The sequence below is a fragment of the Plecotus auritus genome (assembly GCF_963455305.1).
Source record: "Plecotus auritus genome assembly, chromosome: 3".
Classification (NCBI taxonomy): domain Eukaryota; kingdom Metazoa; phylum Chordata; class Mammalia; order Chiroptera; family Vespertilionidae; genus Plecotus; species Plecotus auritus.
Window position 1 is genome coordinate 216,619,829 of NC_137772.1, and position 25,875 is coordinate 216,645,703.

The following is a 25,875-nucleotide window of genomic DNA, read 5'->3' on the forward strand; positions in this document are numbered from 1 at the left end:
AACTTGAAGGTTCCCATGACCCCTTCCTTGGGTTTGACTAATTTGCTAGAGCAGCTCACAGTACTAAGGAAACCAATTTACTTACTAGATTAGTGATTTACTACAAAGGATATTATATATATGAATGAACAGCCACATGAAGGAAGAGGTCTGGAAGGGTCCCAAACACAGGAGCTTCTGTGCCTTCAGTTTGGGGTGCATCACCCTGTAGGCACTGGGGTGTGTTCTGGAAGCTCTCTGAACCTGGTCCTTGTGTTGTTCTATGGAGGCTTCATTATGTAGGCATGATTGATTAGATCACTGGTCATTGGTGAATGAAGTCCATCTCCAGTCCTTCTCCCCTCCCCAGAGGCCAGGGGTGGGGTTGACTGTTCCAACCTTCTAATCGTAAGGTTGGTTCTCTAGGCAACCAACCCCCATAATTAGGGACTTTCCAAAAATCACCTCATTAGCATAAACTGGTGTAGTTGAAAGGGACTTGCTATGAATAACAAGACACTTTTATTCCTCTTACCACTTAGGAAATTCCAAGGGTTTTAGAAACTCTGTGCCAGAAACAGGATGAAGACCAAATATATTTCTTATTACATAATCACAATATCACACAAGGACACTACCCTGCATAAGTGCCATTAAGAAATCAACCTTGGCACACCACTGCTGACCCATTTAGAGATTCTATTCTAATTTCACCACCTGCCCCAACAAGGTCAGTTTTCCCTTTTGGTCCACGGTACTATCCAGACTATATTGCCTTCAGTTGTCATGTGTTTTCAGACTCTGGAACAATCTGTCAGCCTTTCCCTTTCCTGGACAGTTTTGAGTGTACACTTTCATTCTGCAGGAGGACCCTCAATGTGGGCCCCTGTGATGTTTGCTCATGACCAGACTCAGGCCACGCATTCTTTTTTTTTTAAAATATATTTTATTGATTTTTTACAGAGAGGAAGGGAGAGGGACAGAGAGCCAGAAACATCGATGAGAGAGAAACATCGATCAGCTGCCTCCTGCACACCTCCCACTGGGGATGTGCCCGCAACCAAGGTACATGCCCTTGACCGGAATTGAACCCGGGACCCCCCAGTCCGCAGGCAGACGCTCTATCCACTGAGCCAAACCGGTTTCGGCCAGGCCACGCATTCTTGACAGGAACATCTCCGAGATGGTGCTGTGTTGCTCTCTGCCTTCCGGAGACATGGCTCGTTCTACCGTTGGTCATGGTAACTGATTACCTAATGCTTGGCACTTTGTTCCTTTACTACCTCGCTGCAAGGCAGAACTTGAGTCACCACACACTTCTCTGTAACACACCCCCTAATAACATTATCTTCTTGGATCACCGGTGTTTCAGACGTTAGTTTTAGAGCAAGAGCTTTTAAAGATCAGAATCTAGCATAATGACTTGGCATGCTCCAAGGTGCCTGATGGATAATTAACAGCATCTTCATAACTCAACTGATCAAGATGGGCACAAGTCATGCTCTCTGGACATGAAAATCCCACATAGTCAAGCATTGGAGCAGATGCAAAGAGAGTAAGAACTGTAAGTAGAAAATAAGGACAAAATAGGCTGTGTGAGTTTTGCACAGGGTTGTGATTGTTTCTGCAACATCAGTGATGCTGAAAAGCAATTGTCAGAAGTAGGAGAAAAACCTGATAGTGAACACGAAGAAAAAATGAAGTGTTAAGCAGAAAAAATAGGAAAAGTTAAAAAACATGTTATCTTGTATTCAAGTTTTCAAAGGCTATATGAAGATTAAAGTGGGAGTGTCTTAAGATTTGCAGGATTTTGTTGAATATTTAAACCTTCACTTCTTTGTTGCTCCAGGAAATAGTCACAAAATTAGAAAATCGGTGTTCATATTTTGTCTGTCTCATGAACTGTTTTCCTAACTACATTCAGACAATAGGAATACCACAGCCCATCATCAGTGTGAACGTCAGTGCTTTTGAGAATATTAATTATAAACTGGCTGACTGGCCCTATAAAGGAACCAAGATGTGCACAGTATTAAGACTCACCTTCATGCTTGAAAGAACCAGACGGGCTTATCAAAGGGCGTTCCTAGCTATGTGCACATGCATAGGAATGGAGTATTTTTATTCCGGGCAATAAAAACAGCTGGCTACTTCAGTTTCACTGGAACATTTATTTTAAAGTGGCTTTTGCCTCAAATGGGAGAGTAACATCTTTAGAACAAGGGAAACAATGTTTATACCTTTCTTTTTGAACTCAAAATATTAACCACTACTTTCTGTGGTCATTAATAGGGCCAACTTCACTGGAAATGCTACATATAGGAAAAGCTAATAAAGCAGAAATGCCATTGCATAAACTATTCTCTGTATTTCTCCTCACCTGCTCCCTTCTCTGAAGAGTAACTTTTTTTTTCCACACTTGTCTTTTTTAGAGAGAGGGAGAGGGATAGAAATATCAACGATGAGAGAGAACCATTGATTGGCTGCCTCCTGCATGCCCCCTACTGGGAATCAAGTCCACAACCTGGGCATGTGCCCTGACCAGGAATTGAACCTGTGACCTTTTGATTCATGGGTTGACTCTCAACTACTGAACCATACCAGCTGGTCAAGAATTTTAAAGTGTCTAAAAAAACTAAATGTATCTAAGTTAATCTACAGCAGTTCTTGCACTGACATCAGTTAATTTTGGGAGGAAACCTAGCTTTGAATTAGTCTCAAATGACGTACCATTAGGCAAGCCCAATTACAGGAAGTCTACATGGACACTCCAACGTTGCCTCATCTCCAGAGAATCTAGCGCCTGCCAAGAGCCTGTTTCTCATCTTTAAATTAAATGCCCTCCAGCATTCACTGGTAACTTGTACCCTTAAGTCTTCTGTGTACAGCTACTGGTCCAATCTGAAGGCATAAGTAACCTATAATTATTGTGTTGATTCCTAACTTATATTTATTGATAACTTTCAAGCTCCACCATAAAAAATATTTTAAGTTACTGAGTGCTCAGAGTAAAGACATGCTATGTTATTTCATATCATGTATTTTACAGAGGAAGCCTGCTTTTCTCCAGCCTTCCAAATAGTCCAATGGGGTTGGGGGGTCAGAGGGTGGGGGGTGGGGAAGAGTTATTTTAAGTTGCGGGATGAGCTGTAAGAATATTTTTTAGGGTGAGTCTCTGAAAGCATCCTGGGAGACAATCAGAAAACATCAACATTGACCAAAGTGACACAAGTACAAATACTAATTATCCTAAGCTATAAAATATTAAACACAAAATATAAACAACATATTACAACTTTATTAGATTTTTCTCTCTACTGGCTATTTGGACTCAACTGAGGCCTTAGTAACCTACTTTAACATCTTGAAGGTGTCAGTACATAACATGAAATCTGATTAGGTGGCACAAAACTAGTCAACTTGTTAACACCAAACAATCAGTATCACAGATGGGCAGTTTCCTGCTTTTATAATGATCCCATCACCCATGTAAAGGTATTGCTGCTGTAGTGAAAGTTATTATTTAAGAAAGGTTTGCCAGACCAGGCATAATTAATGACAGATGCCAGCCAACGCCACTTTGCAGGCTAAGTCAAAACTCTGCCTTATATTTAGAATGAGAGAGGTAGCAAGTCTATGAAAAATTACTTTTTCTTTTGGGTCCCTATTCCTACACTGCCACACATATTCCCTCCTCAATGTGTCCCATCATCCAACCATCTAACATCCTGACATGACCCGTGGATACTCTCTCAGTAAAAGTGGTGTCAGGATTTTGCTCAGCGCAGGGGAAGGAGGTAGATGGTGGATAAATGGACGAAGTGACAAAAGGAGGGCAGAAAGGAATATTCTAAAGCCTTCTCATTTAACAGAATGTTTTCCATGACACCTCTCAGGATGTAGAGAGAACTTGGTGTAAAGAAGTTCATTCTGATGATTAAAGATTAGTATGACTGAGTAAGGTGGTTTCTTGAATTACCCCCATCCCCTATTAGGTTTCCCTAAAAATCTGTGGACAACCAGGGAGGAAGCATATGCATCCCTTTCCAAATGGGGACCATGTGACTCCTCCCAGAAGGTGATTTTATAACACTGGCTCCCGAGGCATCAGCCTCCCCATCAGCCACTTGCAATGGGCGGTTACAGCTACACACTTTGGAACCTGCCAGGTCTCTGAGTTCTGATATCTGAAGAGCATTCCGGTCCACTTCCACTTCAGTAAGGGTCACTGGAGTCCATGGCCACAGTCAGGGTTCTACCCTTTGATAACAGCAATCGGTCTCAGTTTAATGGCCTTCTTGCTGATTCCAGCATCATGGCAGGTGTTCACCACATCCGTCACGTTCTTATAGGACTCAGGAGCCTGCAGGAGTGGAGTTCAACGTGGTAAAAGTCTACTTAAACTTCACTTGTAATTAAAGAAATGCACATTAAAACAATACTGAGACTTTCCCTCCCTATCAAATAAGCAAAGATTAAAAAGATGATTAAGTCTGTGTTGGTAAAGAGGTAGTAAAATAAACACTCTCATCTTGATTTATATTTTTTTGAAATTTCCCTAAAGAACATGTATCACTTGATTAACTAAGAAAAGCAGCAAACACAACTGAATGAAACATGCACGCTAATACCCAACTGGAAGGAAATGCACCAAACCACCCTATTAGTGGTAAATACCTTTAGATGGTGGAGTTATTGGCAGTTGTCAAAATTCCTGGAATTAATATGTATTATCTTCACAAGGGGAATTTATGAAATTCATATATATAACTAACACTATGTGTGTATGCATATCCTATATAATAAAAAGGTAATATGCAAATCAACCGAACGGCAGAATGCTCTGATGCGCACTACCAGGGGGCAGATGCTCAACGCACGAGCTGCCCCCTGGTGGTCAGTGCACTGCTGGTTAGTGCAGTGGTGGTGGCAGGAGGCTCTCCCGCCTGCAGGCAGTAAGGAGTGAGGGGTCCCAGACTGAGAGAGGGATGTCCGACTGCCAGCTTAGGCCTGATCCTTGGGGGAATCAGGCCTAAGTCGGCAGGCAGACATCCCCCGAGGGGTCCCAGACTGTGAGAAGGCACAGGCCAGGCTGAGGGGCCCCCACCCCCACCAAGTGCACGAATTTCGTACACTGGGCCTCTAATATGTGTATATATGTACACACACAAATTCTGTGGATTTCTAGCAAGACCTCCCTTCCTTTCTTCCTACCCACACTCACTGTTTTGTCACCATTAGAATGAATCTCATCACATACACCCTTAATCTCCATTCACGTCAACACAGAAGCTCGGGTCTCCCAAACCTATTCCCATACAGCTCTGTACACACCCCCTTCTGGCCCATCTCTGTTCCCTTCCAATTTCTGAGACTTTTCCCCTGTGGCCTCTGCAACTCCTTCCATTGAGTCAAGTGCAAAATCCTTTCCCTCTTCCCTTCTTTAAACATTCCCTTCACCTTTTCGTTCTTGCTGAATCATGGATTTCCCCTGACAATGTTATTTCTGCCTCGAACTTTCTGAAATGGTAGCTGTTTTCTTTCTCAAACTAAGTCATGCATTTAGGCTGAGGAGTCGGACAGGTGTCTTTGCTCTTCAGAGTTTACAGACCATTCTCCCTCCTTCCTCCCTAAACACTACCAGTTTTGAATCGTGCAGTCAGCATTTATTACCATCTACTACCTCTTCTTGTTGCAATTACGTTAGTCTCAACCACTCCCCATCATTCTGTGAAGATTTCTAGCCCCTTGCTGTCACTCTCTCCTGCTTATAATTCTGAGTGATTTCAGTATTGAGGAAGAGGATCCTTTTAGTACCTTGGCTTCTTAGTTCATTAACTTCTGCTCCTTCAATGCTTACCCTGGCCATTCTCTCCCTGGGTCATACGCCAGAATTTATTACCAATGATCACAAGTTCTTCATTATCTGTTCCAGCTCACTCCCCATCATGTTCCATCTCTGATAATCCTGCAACCCCATGAGACCTACAATCTCTTAGCAACACCCTCAACAATCTTGCTTTGTTTTCACTGTGCTGAACTTGCAACCCTGATTAAAAAAGTAATCCAACTTTGCCCAGCCAGTGTGGCTCAGTGGTTGAGCATCGACCCATGAACTAGGAGGTCATGGTTTGATTCTGGTCAGGGCATATGCCCAGGTGTGGGTTTGATTCCCGGTGGAGGGCGTGCAGTAGGCAGCTATCATGTTTCTATCTCTCTGTCCCTCTCCCTTCCTCTCTCTAAAATAAAAAATAAACATATAAAAGGTAACCCAACCTCTACTTCATGCCTGCACTTCTATATCTGAATGCACTTGACAACCCCCAACCACTGAATTTAGCTCAAGTGTGTCCTTGGTACTGTCCTGGCAATTACCTAAAATTTCACTAGACCAGTGGTCGGCAAACTGCGGCTTGCGAGCCGCGGTTTGCCGCTCTGTTGACTAATGAGTTTGCCGACCACTGACCTAGACTCTCGATTCCAATAATTATAGGCTGTTGTTGTTCCTTGTGATTAAGCCCCTATCCCAGTGGTCGGCAAACTCATTAGTCAACAGAGTGGCAAACCACGGCTCGTGAGCTGCAGTTTGCTGACCACTGCACTAGACCAATTACTCATTCTCTTTTTTAGGTAATTATTTCATACTTTCTCCTTCGTCCTCACTCTCAGCTGCTGGCCCTATCTCCTATTACTCTGAAAAACTGTTGTTTCTTAAACATCCAAGCATGATCTCGCTCGGATTTTTGCACCTGCTGTTCTCTATGCCTGTACAGCTTACCCCTAGATACTCATATAGCCTGTTCCTCACTCTCTTCAAGTCTTCATTCAAGCATCACCTTACTATACCCTATTTAAACTGCACCCATTCCCAATCTCTCCATATCCTTCCCAGTTGAACTTTGTAGCACTTATTACCTAATGCACTATTGGTTTTACTATTTTGGAAAGTTTCATAAGGAAGGGATTTATGTTAGTTTTGTTCATTGCAATATTCCTAGCATTTAAAACAGTACCTAACTAAAGCAGATGCTTAATAAGTATTGGCTAAATAAATGAATGAAAAATATTGTAAAATATGCAAGTAAAAAAATACTAAGAGTAGTTATCTCTGATTGGTGGAATTCTAGATGCTTTCTTTTTTGTATTCCCTAAAATCTCTTAATTAAACATGTGTTATTCTTAAAATCAGAGAAAAAAATAGTTATTAAAAAGTAAGGCTGTTACTTACCTCTTCCATAACCAGTTTGGGTGAGGCAACACGAATTGCAATTCCCATATCTGCCAATTTGTCTAAGACGTCCTGGAAATCTAAGTTACGTCGAGATTTTGCTCGGGACAGTGCACGGCCCTAGATTGGGAAAGAAATGAACTTCACTTTATAAATTTAATTTTGTGTTTCTCATTACTGTTAATTATCAACTCAATATAAACACATTAATTTTTAATTGTAAACAGTATGTCTGCTATAACAAAAGCTTTGTACTCTTTATGGTTTAAAACCGTTTGCCAACCGCCGAAACCGGTTTGGCTCAGTGGATAGAGCGTCGGCCTGCGGACTGAAAGGTCCCAGGTTCGATTCCGGTCAAGGGCATGTACCTTGGTTGCGGGCACATCCCCAGTAGGAGGTGTGCAGGAGGCAGCTGATCGATGTTTCTCTCTCATCGATGTTTCTAACTCTCTATCCCTCTCCCTTCCTCTCTGTGAAAATCAATAAAATATATTAAAAAAAACAAAAAAAACAAAGAACAAAAAACCGTTTGCCAACCTTAGCCTTACTGACATTGTAGACCAGATAATTCTTTGTTGTGGGGGCTGTCCTGTACATTGTAGGATGTTTACCAACATCCTTGACCTCCACCCATCAGATGCCAATAGCAAAACTCCCCTCCCCAAGTGTGTCAATAAAAAATACGCCAGACAATGCTTGTGGGTGTGACACATCACACTGGTTTTAATCACTGGGTTAAAATTAGGAGTTGGGAGGCAGCTGGAAATGAAAAAGGATCAGAGAAAAGAATAGGATTAAAACATATTTGTGACAGTTTGTGCTATGAGAAAGTATTCTAGACAGCTTCTATTTTCTACTACAGCACTAGCTAAGCACGCTAATGGCTTAGCACAGGGCTTGGCAAACTGGTCTGCGAGCCAAATCTGGCCTACCACAGCTGTTTTTGTAAATAAAATTTTATTGGAACAGAGCAATGCCCATTTGTTTATGTACAGTCTATGGTTGCTTTTCCACTACAATGGCACAATGGAACAGCTGCCACAGAGACCATATGGCCCACAAAGCCTAAAATATTTAGTCTGTTGCTTTACAGAAAAAGTTCATCAACGCCTTGCTTAGAAGAGGCAATATGTTGATACAGTTATGCAGTCTACCCAAAGGCTCTGATTTGCAAATAGGGCATATTCCACAAATCTTGATTAGACCCACCCAGTAAGGGGGAAATTATGCAAATAACTAGGTCTGGTGAATGAGATAACTTGTGAGGTAAACCTGCATCAGTTAAAGTTGTACCAGTTAGGCTAGTGTCACTGAGGTCTGGACTTTGTGGACGTGCAGAAATCAGAAACAGCTGCTGGCCTGACAATGACCCTGCTAGCAGAGATAATAGATGACTTCGGTTGGTTCACCAGACAGTATATATTATGGGAATAAATTCAGGTAGAAGACAAGACCCAGACCTCAACTTTGTCAATGCTCAATCAAGTATATTCACCTGTTAAAATTCAAAACAATGACTAAACAAGAGAGAGCATTTCTAAGTAAGTTTTTATTCTCCTTACCGCTCCATGGCAGGTTGTCCCAAAGGTCTCAGTCATGCCCTGCTCAGTGCCAGTAAGAACGTAACTGCAGGTTCCCATGGTGCCACCAATGAGCACCGGTTGTCCAGTAAGCTGAGGATGCACACAGATCAAACATGTTAAAATTCAGAAAAGCATGAGCTATTGATGCCTACAATTTAAATTGCCTCTTGTATTGGAGGATTGTGGGAGGAATCTGAGCTTCTAACTGCATTTCTCTCACAACTATATTGACATTATTTTGATTCTTTGATAATAGAGAGGGGAGGAAAGAAGAAGGGAATAAAAATGGGAGGACCGGTAAGGCAGCAGAAGGCAGACTGAATGTAAGAGCAAAGCATTCAGGGAAACGTCATTAGGAGGAACCATCCTAAGTGAGGCACCTGCCTCTCCAGGCCTCAGTTTCCTCATCTGTGAAATGGGAGTAGGTTAAGGTCTTTCTAACTCCATCACAGTCAGACACCAAAAGGATAAAATGAACAAAACAGTTTGAGTTTAATCTTAATCCTGTCTTCCAATCATTCAAAGTCCTCAAAAAGATAATCCTGAAGTATAGATGATGGGGAGAGTCTGCTTCAGATATTAGAAATCACTGTTTTCATGGATCACAGATTTTCTTTTCATAACTGCTGTTTTCCTGTTTAAATTAACCCATCTTTAGAACTACCGAAGTCATGCACCCACTGCCTGAAAACCACAAATGGCTTATCACTTACTTGGTAATCAACAGCAATGAGGGGATGGTGAGGAGGGAAAGCTCGGGTGGATCCCTTCCTGTGTACTAACAGGGTCCGCTCCTTTCCATCCACCACATGCTGTTCCACTTTGGCGATATTGTGAGAAACATCATAGATGACGTGTAGGTCCAAGTCATCAGGGGTTGTGTTGAATACCTTGGCAAAAGCCTAAAAGAAAAAGCTTAAATTAAAAGCAGCCAGAACCAGTTCTTCAAAATTCATCTTACTGATCCCAGCTAGCCTGTTCCTGAAGGGAGCGAGGGATTTAAGAGTTCAAAAAGAGTAGTATTATTAATCTTCACGTAAAGGTAAAAACTGTCTTTTAGACCACCTAGGAATTCCATTCCATAAATTCCAAGTTTGGGTGAAAAGCTCCTTGACTACTCTTGACTGCCCCCTTCAGAACTGATTCTTCCTCAGCCTTCCCAATTGTAGTGAATGGGACTTCTAACCTCCCCAGTGCTCAAGGAAAATTCCAGGAATAACGTTGGCTTCTTTCTTCCCTCATTCCCCACACCTGATGGTCTGCTTGTTTATTTTAAGGAAATACCAAAAGCTTACAGTGCCAATATTTTAAATATCCTATCTAATAAAAGAGTAATATGCAAATTGACCATCACGCCAACACACAAGATGGCTGCCCCCAAGTGGACACAAGATGGCCACCACAAGATGGCCAGCATGGAGGGACCAGGCCTGCAAGGGAGGGCAGTTGGGGGCGATCAAGCCTGCAGGGGAGGGCAGTTAGGGGTGACCAGGCCGGCAGAGGAGGGCAGTTGGGGGCGACCGGGCCGGCAGGGAAGGGCAGTTGGGGAGGACCCAGGCCTGCAGGGGAGAGCAGTTTGGGGGGGACCAGGCCTGCAGGGGAGGGCAGTTAGGGGCAAAGACGCTGGCAGGGGAGCAGTTAGGCATCAATCAGGCTGGCAGGCAGAAGCAGTTAGGGGCAATCAGGAAGGCAGGCAGGCGAGCAGTTGTGAGCCAGCAGTCCTGGATTGTGAGAGGGATGTCCGACTGCCCGTTTAGGCCCAATCCCGGTAGGGCCTGGTCCCTCCTAAACAGGACAACTGCAAGTTGTAAAAAAGGCACCAATGTAGTGTGTGTTGGTCTCTGGGATAAGGCCACACTCTGACTTCAGCTGTGTGCGCACACGATCAATTTGCATATCCCTCAATGGGTCCCAGATTGGAGAGGGTGCAGGTTGGGCTGAGGGACACGCCCCCGCCCCGTACACAAATTTCGTGCACCGGGCCTCTAGTATACTATATAATTTCCAAACCAAATTTTACAGGCTCTGATTTGACTACACTGTTTCAAAGCACTTAACTTCATCATGAATAAGTTGGAACAGAAGAGCAACTTCAAGTACCTGACGGGTTAAGAAAGTCATGGAAGAGCGGTTGACCCAGGCATAGTTCCCAGCGGCTGCCATTCCCTTCAGGTAATCCTGACCCTCTGGAGAAGCGATTCGAGCACAAGCCAACTGACGGTCATTGACTATAATCTTGTCTCTCTTCATGGCCTTTTCCATAGCAACCAGGGCATCTGAAACAAGAGAGTAGCAAGTCCAAACCAGCCAGCTTTCCCTAAATAATTCAGATTTATTACAGAAAGGTAGGCTACATTCAAACCCATTCTATAAAAAAAATAAGTTAAATACAAATTTCCCTTTGAAGTGTTTCTGAGTTCATCTATTGGCTTGGTTAAGATATATTATTGAGACTATTTTCTATTAGAACTGTGACACAAGCTAAGTGGGCTACAAAGACAACATCTGCCCTCTAGGGACTTGTAAGGGCAACGAGGTGTGTACATGCACAGCAACAACATGTGCTAGTTACTCTTGTACTCACATGTAAATGAATAAGAACAGAAGTAGGAAACATATTTTATATCATCACGGTTTTTAAAAATAATTTCCAGTGACTTAGTGTAAAAGAAATGGGTAAAAATTGCCAGACCTGGAGGAAATCAAATCCATGACAAGTGTAGAGAAGTACTCAGCAGAAAGTTAAGAAATACTAGTAAATGCTCAATATATTTGCTACATGAAATATTCTAAGGGGTCAGGCTGGCACAAATTATTAAATTCTCATAGGATGAAATGTACATATAAGAATGAACTATCATATGCAATTTAAAGTTCATAATAATTTCCATGTCTCTATAAATTTTCATATATTCATACATCTTTTCAAATATCCTACAAATTATTCAGAGCGATCTTCCTACTATTTCCCTGCCTCCTACTTTTGTTCATGCTGCCTTGTCGTCATGAGCATCCTTTGTTTATGACTGTCCAAACTGCAAACATTATGTGGCCATGAAGCCACTTCTGAAATATTGGCATGTTTTTCCTTTGTCTCTTCTATAATATTTAATCAATCACTACCTTCTGTCTTTACTCTTTCTTTGTAATGAACATCACATCTCTCTCACGAGACAATGTGAGAGGCAGAGTTCTTGCCTAGTCCATCACTGAATCCACTGTGACACCTAACCAGTACGTAAATTTAAGACATATTTGTTAAATTAATGTCTACAACAGGGGTCCTCAAACTACGGCCCGCGGGCCACATGCGGCCTGCCGAGGACATTTATCCGGCCCGCCCGGTGCCGCTGCCTGTCCTGCTTAGCAGCCGACTCGTCCCGGGCCCGCAGTGCGCACAGGAATTTGTTCATAGTTTTTTTTTTAAACTATAGTCCGGCCCTCCAACAGTCTGAGGGACAGTGAACTGGCCCCCTGTTTAAAAAGTTTGAGGACCCCTGGTCTACAACATAAACTCCACATTTAAGGTCCTTCTTGCTCTTTCTTGGTCAGATAATAATTTTAAGAGGACAATAAAATAACTGGAGCCAATATTTACTGAGTACTAAGCATCAGACACTGATGTAAACACCATATAAAATAATTATTATTCCCATTTTTTTTCAGACAAGGAAGTTAAGGCCTAGTGAAATTCATTTGTTCAAGGTCTAGTTAGAAGAACCAGGGTAAAAATCTACACAGTATAGCTCTAGAGCTTTCTTTCTTAAATCTCTATAATAGTTCCCCATAAAACGTACATTTGGGTCCAGCCTAGCCAGTGTTGCTCAATGGTTGAACGTCAACCTATGAACCAGAAGATCACAATTTGATTCCCAGTCAGGGCCCAGGCCCGTGTTGTGGGCTAGGTTCCCAGCGGGGGGCATGCAGGAGGCAAGCTGATCAATGGTTCTCTCTCATCACTGATGTTTCTATCTCTCTCTCTCCCTCTCCCTTTCTCTCTGAAATCAATAAAAATATATTTTAAAAAAGAAAAAAAAAAAAACTAGGTCCCGAATATACCTGTGGCTACTTGGTGGCCCAAGCCTCTGCTTCCACTGTGGATCATCACGCACACCTGTCCTTTATGGTCGATGCCCATCTTCTTAGCAGCATACTCATTGAAAATCTCATCTACGACTTGGATTTCTGCATAGTGGTTACCTGCTCCCAGGGTCCCCAACTGCGAACACAAGAATGGTAAAATAGCTTCTAATCTGATAGAGAAATCCATTTAAAAGTAAACAGGTAAAAACAACTAATAACAAAACCAGAAAACAATCACACAAATAGTGTTTTATGTAACAAAAATATTTCTAAGCTTTTGAAATGCTTCACTCATTTTAAGCAATAGTCCACACAACAGAGATAAGGCAGAGCAGCTCCTGAAGTTTATTGTATCATTATCTGCTTGAGGCACACACCTATCAAAAGCTTCATAAACCAAAAACCATACCATTAAGTGGCTCAAAGGACATTTTAAACATTATGGGGAGAAGGGTCAAATTTGGAGGTGAACAACTATGAGTTCACTGACATCATCATCCATCATTGAAAGACTATGTCCCTTAACTGGAGCTAATAGATGATTTAGGAAACCAGAATATGGCAGTGCTTGAAGAGTTTTTAGAAGTTGCCTAGCTTTAACTATCCCAATTTTCAGATGAGAAAATGAGACCCAAATAGGCAAAAAAGACTTGCCCAAGGTCACAGTGAATTACTGGCAAAGCCATCAAAATTAGTTGTAATATCTGGTATATTCTTATCTCATGGATACCATGAATTGACAGGGCATCTTTTTCATCTAGATATGAGAAAACTTTCAACCAAATCTTAGATTGTCAAAGCAATTTTAGCATACATTTTAAGCCTGATCCCATTTTTTCCCATCCACTTCTAATTCATGATATCTTCTTTTATCTTATGAACAAACTCCTGATAACTTTTTAAAAGAATAAGAATGAAGCACAAACAAATTTGTGCTCATTTTAATATACTATGAAAGAAGTCTGGGGATGTATATTTCCTACATAGAAGACAATTTTTTTTCCGCCACCAACAAAAAAAATAGTATGAAAAATATTAACATGTTCCCCCTCCAAAGTGAGGGTTACCTGAGGAAGGCCTCTTTTCTTCGCCCTTGCAGAGACCTTATTGGGGTCAGCTTGCAGCATTCTTCCATACTCCTCACAGTGCTCCTTGTCTTCAGCCCAGGCATAGCCTTCTCTCAGCGACCAGTCCACACCCATCTCCAAGGCCTCTTCCAAGTCTCTGAGTGAGTAATAAGGGGCTGGTCATTTCGCAGTCAAGGCAGATCAAAACCTAGGGATGATGAAAATCTCAAAGGGTGGAGGAAAAGCTACATTTTACCAACTATCGCCTGTGTACCAGGCATTGTGCCAGATACAAAGTTTATGCTCTCAGCAACTCTCTAGTTTTCTGAGGAAAGCAGCTACATAAATAAAATAAAATGCTACATCAGAGATGATTATAGTTCTTCCTTGACATTTATATAGCCCTTTATTTATGGTTTTCAAATCTTACTTACATTAGATTTGCCTCTCTGATCCTGCATTCCATGAGGTGCTAATCAAGCAGACAAAGAAGATTTATGACCATAATCAGATGTCACTATTTACCATTAACTTTACCACAGCTACCTGCCTTCATTAATAATTTATGGAAAATTAGTCAAATACATAAAGCTATCTAAATGTCCTTAGGCGATACAGTTTTAAGCTCTATTCCTACCTTCACAGAAGTACAATGTGGCTTTACTGCACCTGCATTTAGAAGCCGAAATGCACATACCTTAAAACCCCTAGAAGGAAAAAGCTTTGATCTTCACCTAAGGTCCAGACCTCTTCCAAAACAGTGCCAGGAGAGGTTGCAATGGTCAATGTTCCTGCCTGCTACAGCCCACAAACATTATTTATAGGACAAACTCCTATATAAAATTTTATAAAAATGAGTATTATGTTCCAGGCATGCTTTTCAAAATGGGCTGGACCTCATGCTTAAAAAGCCAATCAATTCATTACCACTTCCTGTAAAGAGGCTGAACAATCCCCATCTCCTAAGTGTCCTGAATTGGAAATGGTTGTGAGGGTCTTACAGGCATTCTTTCTCTCACTCCATTTATTAGAACCTTGTGCGCTTACTTGGCATTCATTGGGATGACACCTTTTGATCCCACCCCAACAGGGATGTGGTCAAACATAGCTTGGGCAAGTTGCTCCTTCACAGGCTGGACATCGCTTTCATCTAAATTGGTTCTTAGCAAGCGGACACCGCAATTGATGTCAAATCCGACACCACCTACAAAACAGAGAAAAGTCAGTCAAATATAAGGAAAATCAGGCAGGTGGGCATTGCGACCGTGGTTGCCCACCATTGGTGAGGGCTTAAAGACAGCCATTCTTTTAAAAGTAACTTTTTTATAGTGGCCAATAAAGGGGTTCTCTGTGGGCCAGAGAGGCAATAATGAACAATGAATAACATCCAGACCAGAGATTAAAATGTGGATTGTTTCTTTCTTTCTTTGATCACTCGTTGGAAGTTTATGAATTCTATTGTTTTTCTTTCTTTTTTTAAAAAAATCTTTACTGTTGACAATATTACCGATGTCCCTCTTTTTTCCCCTCATGGCCTCCATCCACCCAGTTCCCATCCTGCCCTGCCCCAGGCGTTCACCACCCTATTGTCTGTGTCCATAGATAATGCACATATGCATGTAAGTTCTTTGGTTAATCTCTTCCCGCCCCTTCTCTCCCCCGCTTCCCACTGAGATTCATCAGTCTGTTCCGTTTCCGTGTCTCTGGTTCTATTTTATTCACCAGTTTATTTTGTTCATTAGATTCCTTGTTGTGTGCACTTGAAAAAATGTGTTTTCTATGGTTCTTAGAGGCACTGTAATGGCTGTATACACGCAACCATGAATGTAAATTAGAGGTCAAGGTGTCAAGTTTGTCAACTGCATTTTTCAAATCTTTACATCCTTACCGAGTGAAAGCGGCTATTACCGCAAGAAAAATAGTGTTCAACGTAGGGCTCATGTATTTGTACTTTTCTTTGTATCTGGATTGTAGCCTCACAAATTCTTGCTGCCATAATAGCTTTCCCATGCTCTCAAACAGATTTCAATTTTTTTTTAAATCCAGCCTTCCTTGTTATTCCCAGCAAGGGATTTGCCTGAAACAACCATGTTCACCAGTGCCAGAGGCAGAACTCTCAAGATGTAATTTATACTTCTTTTCCCCCTCAGATTCTGATGTGAATTATTTTCAGTGAAAGCACACACAGCAGGAAAGACATATACCACTGGAGGTGAATGACGATGACAATGAAAGCAAACACTGGGTGCTTGCTATGTGCCTAGCACTGTTCTAAGTATTTTACACAGCTTAACTCATTTAAACCTTACAATAATGCTGCAATTTGCCCAAGAGGTAACTGTGACGTAAAGATACATACTTTGTCAGGAAAGAGTTTGTTTTGTAGCCAGTGTTTGAATAGCACCTGGCATATAGTAAGAGCCTGAAGCATTCTCATAACTACATGCTTTACTTGATATTTTAAGAGCTTCTGAGTGTCCACAACTAATTCTCTCAGTAAATGAGGAAAAGAAATGCTAGTGTTGGGCGAGACAGAGAAGCACACAGGAAGCAGCCATGCTCTAGTTCACCGAGGCGATGATACGCTGAGAGGAGCTACACACTTGACAGCAGCATGCAGTCACCTTACCTGGGGACACCACTGCTTCAGGGTCATTCATATCAAAGGCTGCCATATTCCCAATAGCAAACCCATAACCTGAATGGACATCAGGAAGCCCAATAGATCGCTGAAAGAGAATTAGAGAATGAAATTCAGCTTTTTTAACCTGGCACTTTGGCTGCCTGATGATCCTGATACTGATTCTCAAAGCCTTTCCCAATCAAGATCCTATTTTCATAAAATATTCTCTATTGGTGAAAATTTGGTGTAAAAACTCCTAATCATGAAGTTACTACAGTGGAGGAAAATCCTTCTTATAAAGTCTGACCATTAACTAAGGAAACCTAAACAGAAAAGCCTCAGTATAACATGGTAACAGGTGGACCACAGACTACCTTTGATGTGCTATCACATTTTAAAGGCATCAAAAGACAAGACATTGACAAGTTGTGGTCATGTCAGGTTAAAAGGAGAGAAATATCTGATTTATATAGGTCCTTAGTATTTAAGCAATCATAGACAAATGTAACCCATTTAATGGTATGAATACTGTATACTTTCTACATGTAGGACCTGGAAAGGGATCCTGATCCAGGAGGAATGCAGGTTAAACAGGGTGAGGATTTATGGAGATACCAGACACTTTCGAGTTCTTCATATCCATTAGCCATGTCTTTTTATCCCTGCCTCCCACTGCCCAGCATAGAAACTGGCATAAAGACCTCAAAAAATGTCTGTAGGATGGATTCATTTTTAACTTCTACCTGTAATAATGGAATCTGAATGTTAGACTGCAGTGGGGGGAACCATTATACCATCCAATTTTATCTGTTACCTTCACTATCCTCTTTTTCTTTCCTTTTTCCTGTACAAGCTAAGAACATCCATTTTACTTGTTTCCTTAAACAAAAGGAGGAGCAAGAGGCCCAGGCCTCTGTCCCTGTGATACCCTCAGCAGACAGGGAGATGCAGGGGTGAGGCCCAAGACGGCACAGGTCAGGAAACATGAGCAGGATGCTGGTCTGGCCTCTTGTTTGCGCAGAATGGCTTGGAGGGGAGGAGTGGCATCCTGGGTTTTGGGGGGAGGGGTCAGGGTCGTGTGGAGAGGCTCTACCCTGTCCACAGCTTGAAGGCCAGAATAAGCATCTTGAGAATGAGGAAAAAAGACTTGCCTCTATTGAGGCCTGAGCTCCAGGTCACCAGGGCTCCATTAATTCACTCCCCTCATTCATTCCTGGGGAATGACCGCTGGACTGCAACTGGTCACTCTGTATTGTAACTAATTCCCTGCCTCATCACTACCCTCTTTTTCAATCACATCCAGAATGCTATACTATCCTCTCTCCCTCTCCTCAATCCCAACCCTTAAACTTCTTTCTGTTCCTTCTCCAATCATCCTCTTAAATGGGGCCAGTGAAAACTGCAATGATGATGTATACTAATCCAGGAAAAATTATATATAATGAGAAAAAAAAACACAAGAACACATTAAAAACTACTTCCGAAGTTCTCAAACACTCATAGGCTATAGCCAAAGGCAACCAGAATCTGTGATATTATTCAGGCCCATTATTACTTCACTAGAGGCCTGATGCATGAAGATTCATGCAAGAATGGGCCTTCCTTCCCCTGGCTGCAGGCACCGCCTTCACTCTGGCCGGAGCTGCCTTTACGCCTTCCCATGCTGCCCAGAGGCCCGGAGCGGCTGGGGTGGTGCGGAATGCCTGCGTCGTCGCCATGGCAATGATGCAAGCATCCTGCCCCGCCCACTTGGTGCCTGTGTATGCAAATTAACCCGTCATCTTCGTTGAGTTAATTCGCATACTCACTCCTGATTGGCTGGTGGGTGTCGCGAAGGTACGGTCAATTAGCATGTTACTCTTTTATTAGTGTAGATGTCCCAGGGTTATTTCTAGATGTTCACAAGTCATTGTCTAAATCAGTGGTCACCAATCGGTGGTCCGCGAGGTCTGAAAGGTTGGCGACCACTGGTCTAAATGACACCACTACAGTTAGGCATGGTCATTTATCTATTCAACAAACGTTTAGACTAAGAGAAAATATAAATGATTAGAGCTCTGAACATGGACTCACATGAACAATCCCAGGCAGGGCTGCCACATTGCCAATTTGTTTCATGGCAGGCAGGAAGCCACCAACACCTGAAGACAAAAATTCAAAATTAGAGGACACATCTGATTTTTAATAAGTATATTCCTACATTTCTAGGTTGCGTTACATGAAGGGAAGTGATTAGGACTACTAAAACAATAAAAAAGGACGTCTGAGATGGAAGTGTGAAGGCAGCTTCTTTAGAAGGCAGCACATGCACAGAGAGGTAGCGAGGGCGACCAGACTAATGACAAACATCTGTCAGTGTTCTGTGCAAACCAGGGAAGGTTGTTTGCAAATGTGCTGGGAAATGTAAAACATAATTATGTTGTCAATATAAAAAATGTATTCTTTCATAGTTCACCTTATTTATCATAAACTATCAATACTGGTTTTACTTTAAGTGACAAAGAGGGGCAATGTGGAGCTGGACAAACACTGGATTAAGAGTCAGGGAACTGGGGTTCTAGCCCCAGCTCTGTCACTTGGTTGCTGTCATTTTAGGCAAGTGAGCATACTCTGGCAGGAGGCAGGTGGGACTAAGTTTGCTGATCTAAAAAATAAAAGTTAAAATTAGATTTCAACTCCACCATTACTATTAGAGCTCTTTACATTTATCTCATAAGGTCGCTGTAATTTTGCAAGATAGGAGTAATAAAATGTCCTTTATAGATGAGATGACTTAAGTGAGGCTAATCAGTGTACTGGTTAAGAATACTGACTTTGGAATCAGGTACTTCTGGGTCTGAAATCTGGCTCTGTCACCAAGAAGTTGTGCAACCTTGGACAATTAAAATTACTTAACCTCACTGAACCTTGACTTACACATCTTTAAAATGGAAACACTATCTTCCTCTTAGAGTTCCTCTAAGAATTACATGAGATAACCCAAGTAAAGCACCTGGTAAAGTGCCTGGCACATAGTAAATGCACAATAAATGATAGCTCTTATTATTATCCAAGGTTGGCTTCAAAACCAACTAGTTCCATCCAACTCCAAATGGTTTCTACAAGGTCAGGTAGCTAATAACATAAGCACAAATTAAAAAGTTTTTTGGGTCTCATTTCAAGTCTTGGTCGTTTCCTGACAATATTTTTGTATTTTTAAGTAATGTATTATCTGAATTATCATATTTTTCAGGCTATAGGAAAGACATTACTTACATGACCACATGTAAAATTCTAATGCACTTACCACCACCTCGACACGCATTCCTTAATTCCTCAAACATTAATTTTTCCAGAGCATCATTTACATAGAAAATTCCTTCAACCTGGTACCAAAGAAAATGAAGAACTATGTCTGAGCACATGTACATGACATATAGACACTGGATAGAATACAAATACTGTACGCAATATTCATTTTGCTTTACTCTTTATAAAATACTTTCACATTACCTTAAACAAGCAGAAAACTTCCTATAAAAAAAGTACAAGATGTTCCCATCCTTAAACGCAGTTGCCCCTGAAAAATGTGGGGGTTTAAGGCACTAACGAACCCCTCCCCCAACCAAGCAGTTGAAAACCTGTAATTTTTGACCCCCCCCCCCAAAAAAAACTTAACTACGAATAATAGTCTGTTAACTGGAAGCCTCACTGATAACATGAACAGTTAACGTGTATTTTGTATATGCATTAGTACTATATTTACAGTAAAGCAAGCTAGAGAAAAGGAAATTATAGTATTTATTGAAAAAAATCCATGTATAAATGGACCCAGGCAGTTCAAACCTGTGCTTTTCATGGGTCAGCTGTATATCTTAAAAATGTAGTATTTTGAAATGTTCACTAATTATTTTATTCATTCTCCTATTCTCAAAGCCACATTTAAGAATTTAACAGGCAAAATACTTTGTAAATGTGATAAAAGTCTTTCAATTGCTCTTATTGCCAAAAGGTCTGTGTTCTCGTGCTTCTAAAATATCAGTGGGTTTTAGTGTGGTGACTGCCGGAGGGGATATAGGGAAAGAGGCAGAAGAGGGTAAAGAAGGGATAAATGGTGATGGATGGGTACTTGACTTGGGGTGGTTAACACACAATACAGTGTACAGATGATGGTTAGAATTGTGCACCTGAAACCTGTACACATTTGTTAACCAGTGTCACCCCAATAAATTCAATAAAAAGAAAAAAAAATCAATGGGATTTTGAAAAAACAGATGAATCAAAAATTCAAATTCCAAACATAAAACTGCAGGCATGTTAAGTGTACTTTTTCTGTGCTTAACACAACAAACAGCACATCACACTTTATTGTGTCCCAGGCTGATTTACAAATCTACATTTAGGTAAATGGTGAGTAAAAAGAATTTAACAGCCTGGCCTGTGTTGCTCAGTGGTTGAATGTCGACCTATGAACCAGGAGGTCGCGGATCGATTCCCAGTCAGGGCACATGCCTGGGTTTCGGGCAAAATCCCCAGTAGAAGGTGTGCAGGAGGCAGCTAATGATTCTCTCTCATCATTGATGTTTCTATCTCCCTCTCCCTCTCCCTTCCTCTCTGAAATATATATAAAAAGATTTAACATGTAGCTATGTAGCTGTGTGCTCAGTTTTGTAATCTTTACAATCATAAGAGGATAAAGAAGTTTGATAAAGGGACACACAAAAAGCAATAAAAGATACAACTATGCAAATAACACCAAAGGCCAGAACACTTTTACCAAGAGATCAAATTTATGAAGGAACTACCTGGTAAAGAAGAACCAAAGATTTAACACTTAATCATCCAGACAAGTAAATTTCTTTTATCGGAAAGATGGTTTCTAACATCTTACCACTGCACAAATAACAATACAATGACAGAAAATGTCTCTAGTACAATTTCTAAGGGTCACATTTATTAATCCCCCAAACATTTACTGAGGACTTACAATGTGTCAGGTACTGTACTGTGCATGAGGGGAGACAAAGAATATGCAAGATCCTGCTTGAGGAGCTTCCAGGCTAGGATGCAGCCCAGACAAGCAAATTAAGAGCACAGCGAGGAAGTGCTGTAACAGAAGCACACAGGCTGTGAAGAATCTGATGAAGTGGCTCAATGGTCTAGGCCAGTGGTCGGCAAACTCATTAGTCAACAGAGCCAAATATCAACAGTACAATGATTGAAATTTCTTTTGAGAGCTAAATTTTTTAAACTTAAACTTCTTCTAATGCCACTTCTTCAAAATAGACTCGCCCAGGCCGTGGTATTTTGTGGAAGAGCCACACTCAAGGGGCCAAAGAGCCGCATGTGGCTCACAAGCCGCAGTTTGCAGACCACGGGTCTAGGCCTAGGGAACTGGGGAGGCCTCACAGGTTGCTCACTGTTTAAGTTGGCTCTTTAAAGAGGAGAGATGTTGCCTTAGCCGGGTTGCTCAGTGGTTAGAGCATCTGCCCACTGACTGAAGGGTCCCAGGTTCGATTCTAGTCAAGGGCATGTACCTTGGCTGAAGCTCAAGGCCCTGGTCCTGGTTGTGGTGTGTGCGGGAGGCAACCAATGGATGTCTCTTTCATATCTATTTTTCTCTCTCTCTGCCTCTCTCCCTCCCTACCACTCTCTCTAAAAAAATCAATGGAAAAATATCCTCAGGTGAGGATTAACAACAAAATTAGAGACATCACTGGAACAAAACAACAGCACATTTAGGAGCTCAATACAAAGATGACAAAAAGATGGGCCCTGGCCAGCTTGGCTCAGTGGATAGAGCGCCAGCCTGTGGACTGAAGGGTCCCGGGTTCGATTTTGGCCAGGGGCACGTGCCTGGGTTGCGGGCTCGATCCCCAGTGGGGACGTGCGGGAGGCAGCCAATCAATGATTCTCTCTCTCCTTCTCCCTTACTCTCTGAAATCAATAAAGAAATATATTTAAAAAAAAAAAAAAAAGATGGGAAGGCAGAGAGGTTTTAGGGAACAAAGAGGAACTTTTAGTGCAGCCTGTGGGTCTTAGGGGGGAATGGAGATTCGGAAACACAGGATAATTATCAGTGTGAAATTCATGACTCTCAGGAGGACGGGAACACAATTTAAACTTAGCATAGAGGTTGGTTAACTTTTAAGAAGCAATATATCAAGACTTGTCAAGGGATAGGCGGTGGTAAAGTGTTATACAAACAGTTAAACCAGAAGTGCCTAGCAAAATCAGACTTGCTCTTAGACTTAGCAGCAGTATGTTAAGCCAGAATTTCCTTCCTCATTTCTCTACTTTAATGGAAGATAATGGGCACAAATGGCGATGAAGCCTGAGGAACGCAGGCAGTCCAGGCTTTCCAACTCTCTGGGCCTGGGCTCCCCAGTCCCCGCCCTGTCAGAGGAAGAAGTGACCCGGCCATCGCGTCCCGGCCAAACTTCTTACTAGGAGGGTAGAGGAAGCTGTGTCACCCACTGTTCCTCAAGGTCCTCCTATGAAGTATTAAAAACAAACAATGCCTGCCCTGTGAATTTGCCAGGCTGTCGTGAGGAACAAAACCGTTTTATTAAAAACCAACGCGGAACAGTGAACGCTAAAATCTGGTTCGGCGAACACCGATCTGTAAAGGTCACAGACCAGCAGGACGCGGAGGAATTGAGTTCCAGTCCCAGCAACTCTACTCCGGACTGGCCGTGCCACCTTGTAAAAAGGCAACTAACGTCTCTGAAGCTCAGGAATGGAACACCTCTTACGGTGCGTTTATGAGACTTATGTGTGAAAACGGTCTGCAAATGCCGACTTCGCATTTGCTGGGAACCCCAGACAAACCCCGCTTTCCTTGTCCACGTGGTCTGGAGACCTCTCCAGCGGGGAGACGGGGTCGGGACCCCGGTCCCGAGGCCAGAGAGTGGGGTGAGAGGGATTTTATTTTGATGGGGGTGGGGCGGCTCCAGCGATCGTGGGGCATCGGGAGGGCGAGGAGGCCCGGCGGGTGGCCGAGGCGCCGCGAGCCCACAGCGGGAAGGCCCCGCCACCGGCTCTCGTTCCCCCCTCACCTGCATGTTGGGCACGAAGCCCTTCTTGATTCTCCAGCAGTTTTTATTGATCTTTTCCAAGAACTGCAGCTCATCGTTGTAGTTGCGACTCATGGCGGTGACTACGGTATCAACGCCCGGCACCGCTTTGAAGAGAGCTGCCGCGCTGTCCCTGGGTCCCGTGGTCCTGAGCGCCACTTCCGGGACTCAGCGCGCAGGCGCGGCCTGCTCCTCAACAAGAGGGGCTACGGCAAGTGCCGAGGCCCCAAACTCATCGCACAACCGCTTTTCTCTCGATTAAGTTAGACTGCCCTCCAGTGTTTACCTTTTTTGGGTAGTCACTAGTCATTGTCTCCAGGCTAAAGCCAAGCGAGCTAAATCCAGCAGTTTTTAGCACGATCTAGCTACCTTTTGTTTTGGAAGTGCTTGCAGTACTGGAAAACGTGCTGAATCTGGGTCGGGACGGTCCGGCTGCTCTAATAAATAAATCAGCCTGGAGTTTCATCCCCACCAGTGAGGGAGGAAAGACGTCTGCAGCTGAGAAAGATGAACATGTTTAAATAAATTCCACCACTGAACACTCGTAATGTTTCAGAATGAATTTGTGAATATAAATTCACAAATAACTTTTATGTCGCAAAAGAGCACCTCCGAAGAATTAAACATGCCAATTTCATTACAACAAACACATAAGGGGCAGCTGTTAGGGCCAGATGTGCGCAGTCTAACTTTCTTTGGTGACTAAGTACTCTTTGATCATGCTTTTGTCCGCAGTGTCTCATGTTCAGAGTAGTAAGTGAGCTTTAAGTGATTTCAGTTTCTAGTCCCATCTCTTGTAAACAACGACTTGGGAATCAGAAAGACTTGGATTCAATTTCTACTTTTGCGCTTTACCAGCTCTGTGTGGTTAATCTCTCTTGACCTTTGTGTCCTCATCTATAAAACGGGATCATAATTCTTCATAGAGAGGCTGTGAGGACGAAATGAACCGACACTCCTGAAGTAACCTACATAGGGTCTGGCGTGTGGTTAGCATTCCAATCAACCACTATCTTCCACGCCCCGCCCCCCTAGATTGCAAACAACACAAAAGCAAAGTTTGTGGTTTCTATTCATTTCTTACATCCTCCATGCCAGTCTCCCTTTCCTCCTCTTTTGTCCCAATTACACCCTATTGATTAGGTGCTCTAACAACTTATTATCATCAAGAATGAGTTATCTAGGGCTAGTACTCTGCACTTAATTTCACTTAATCTGGGAAGGAAAACATCCTAAAACTTAAAGAAGTGATACAACTTCCAGAGTTTCCTGTTGTCACTGGAAATACCTAGAGGCAAAATCAAGCCTTGAAATCTGCACAACCTCAGTTTTCATCAACGTTAAAGATGCTAAATTCTCTTCCCTCTTTTCTGTCTTATTTTATTTTTCAAAGGGACAGGAAAATTTGCAAATAAAAAGACAAGGTTGACATTGATAGAAAACAATTTTAATTAAATACAGGGGACAGTAGCAGTAAATATAAAACACAAAATCCAACATACAGGGAGGGGGAGAACCCTCGAGAGCTGAAAGGGCTGAAGGGATCTCCACGGACAACACCAATTCAAATCTGTACTTAAGAATTTCTCACACACCTCTTCAGAAGCACAGGCCTAGCTCTTGGCCACAGAATCTATAAACACAGCAACATACAACATGCATTGAAACATGAATACACATTCAAATGACCATCCCTACACATACACAGAGACACACACACATCCTGATTTAACTCTTTAACCCAGTTTGCCTCCCTCTGTCCCAGAGGGCTTGAGAAGGAAAACGTTCAGCCTAGGCACTCCACAAGAACTGCAAGACTCCAGCGTGCACTGTCTTCTCCTTCTTGGTTTACGGTCGGTGAGATTAAGGGCCACTGACTTTCTGGAGTGGACTCCAAACCAGCAATCAGGGCACTGATTTCCCCCTCCACTGTCCATTTATGAGATTCAGACCTTCCCAACCGTAGAAACTTGGTTGCTGTTTTAAGGGCGTTTCATACTTCAGGTCAGTGGAAATCAAAAGGAAATGCTGAAAAAGATGTAACAATGGAGATAAGGTGAAACTTGAGGCATCTACAGCCATAGGATGTCTGGGTTTACCTGAGGGGTGAGGAAGAGGTGGTTTCTTTACCAGGTCCTACTGTGTCACATCCTCTCCTCCCGTCCCCCAGCCATGCCTTTTGCAAGCTCCATAAACCACTTCACCTCTCTGAATCTCACTTTCCTCATCTATAAAATGGGATGAATACTCCAAGCCT

The 25,875-nt window shown here is 42.4% G+C and overlaps 2 protein-coding genes across 2 annotated transcripts in view; both read right to left on the reverse strand.

The window, feature by feature from the left end:
- Positions 1 to 2,130: 2,130 nt before the first annotated feature.
- Positions 2,131 to 23,782, reverse strand: RTCB (RNA 2',3'-cyclic phosphate and 5'-OH ligase). The gene is made up of 12 exons (XM_080660958.1): positions 23,601 to 23,782; positions 19,850 to 19,928; positions 18,637 to 18,704; positions 16,570 to 16,669; positions 14,988 to 15,144; positions 13,941 to 14,097; positions 12,850 to 13,009; positions 10,891 to 11,066; positions 9,504 to 9,692; positions 8,770 to 8,880; positions 7,208 to 7,327; positions 2,131 to 4,342 (listed from the first exon to the last, which is right to left on the reverse strand). The coding sequence occupies exons 1-12, from the start codon at positions 23,691 to 23,693 to the stop codon at positions 4,235 to 4,237; spliced, it is 1,518 nt and encodes a 505-aa protein (XP_080517084.1). The 5' UTR covers positions 23,694 to 23,782; the 3' UTR covers positions 2,131 to 4,234.
- A 1,261-nt stretch (positions 23,783 to 25,043) lies between these two features.
- BPIFC (BPI fold containing family C) overlaps positions 25,044 to 25,875 on the reverse strand; it is a 34,942-nt gene continuing 34,110 nt past the window's right edge. Inside the window, exon 16 of the mRNA XM_080660715.1 lies at positions 25,044 to 25,646. Within this exon, the coding sequence (XP_080516841.1) occupies positions 25,524 to 25,646 (123 nt within the window). The 3' untranslated portion in view covers positions 25,044 to 25,523. The remainder of the gene's footprint in view (positions 25,647 to 25,875) is intronic.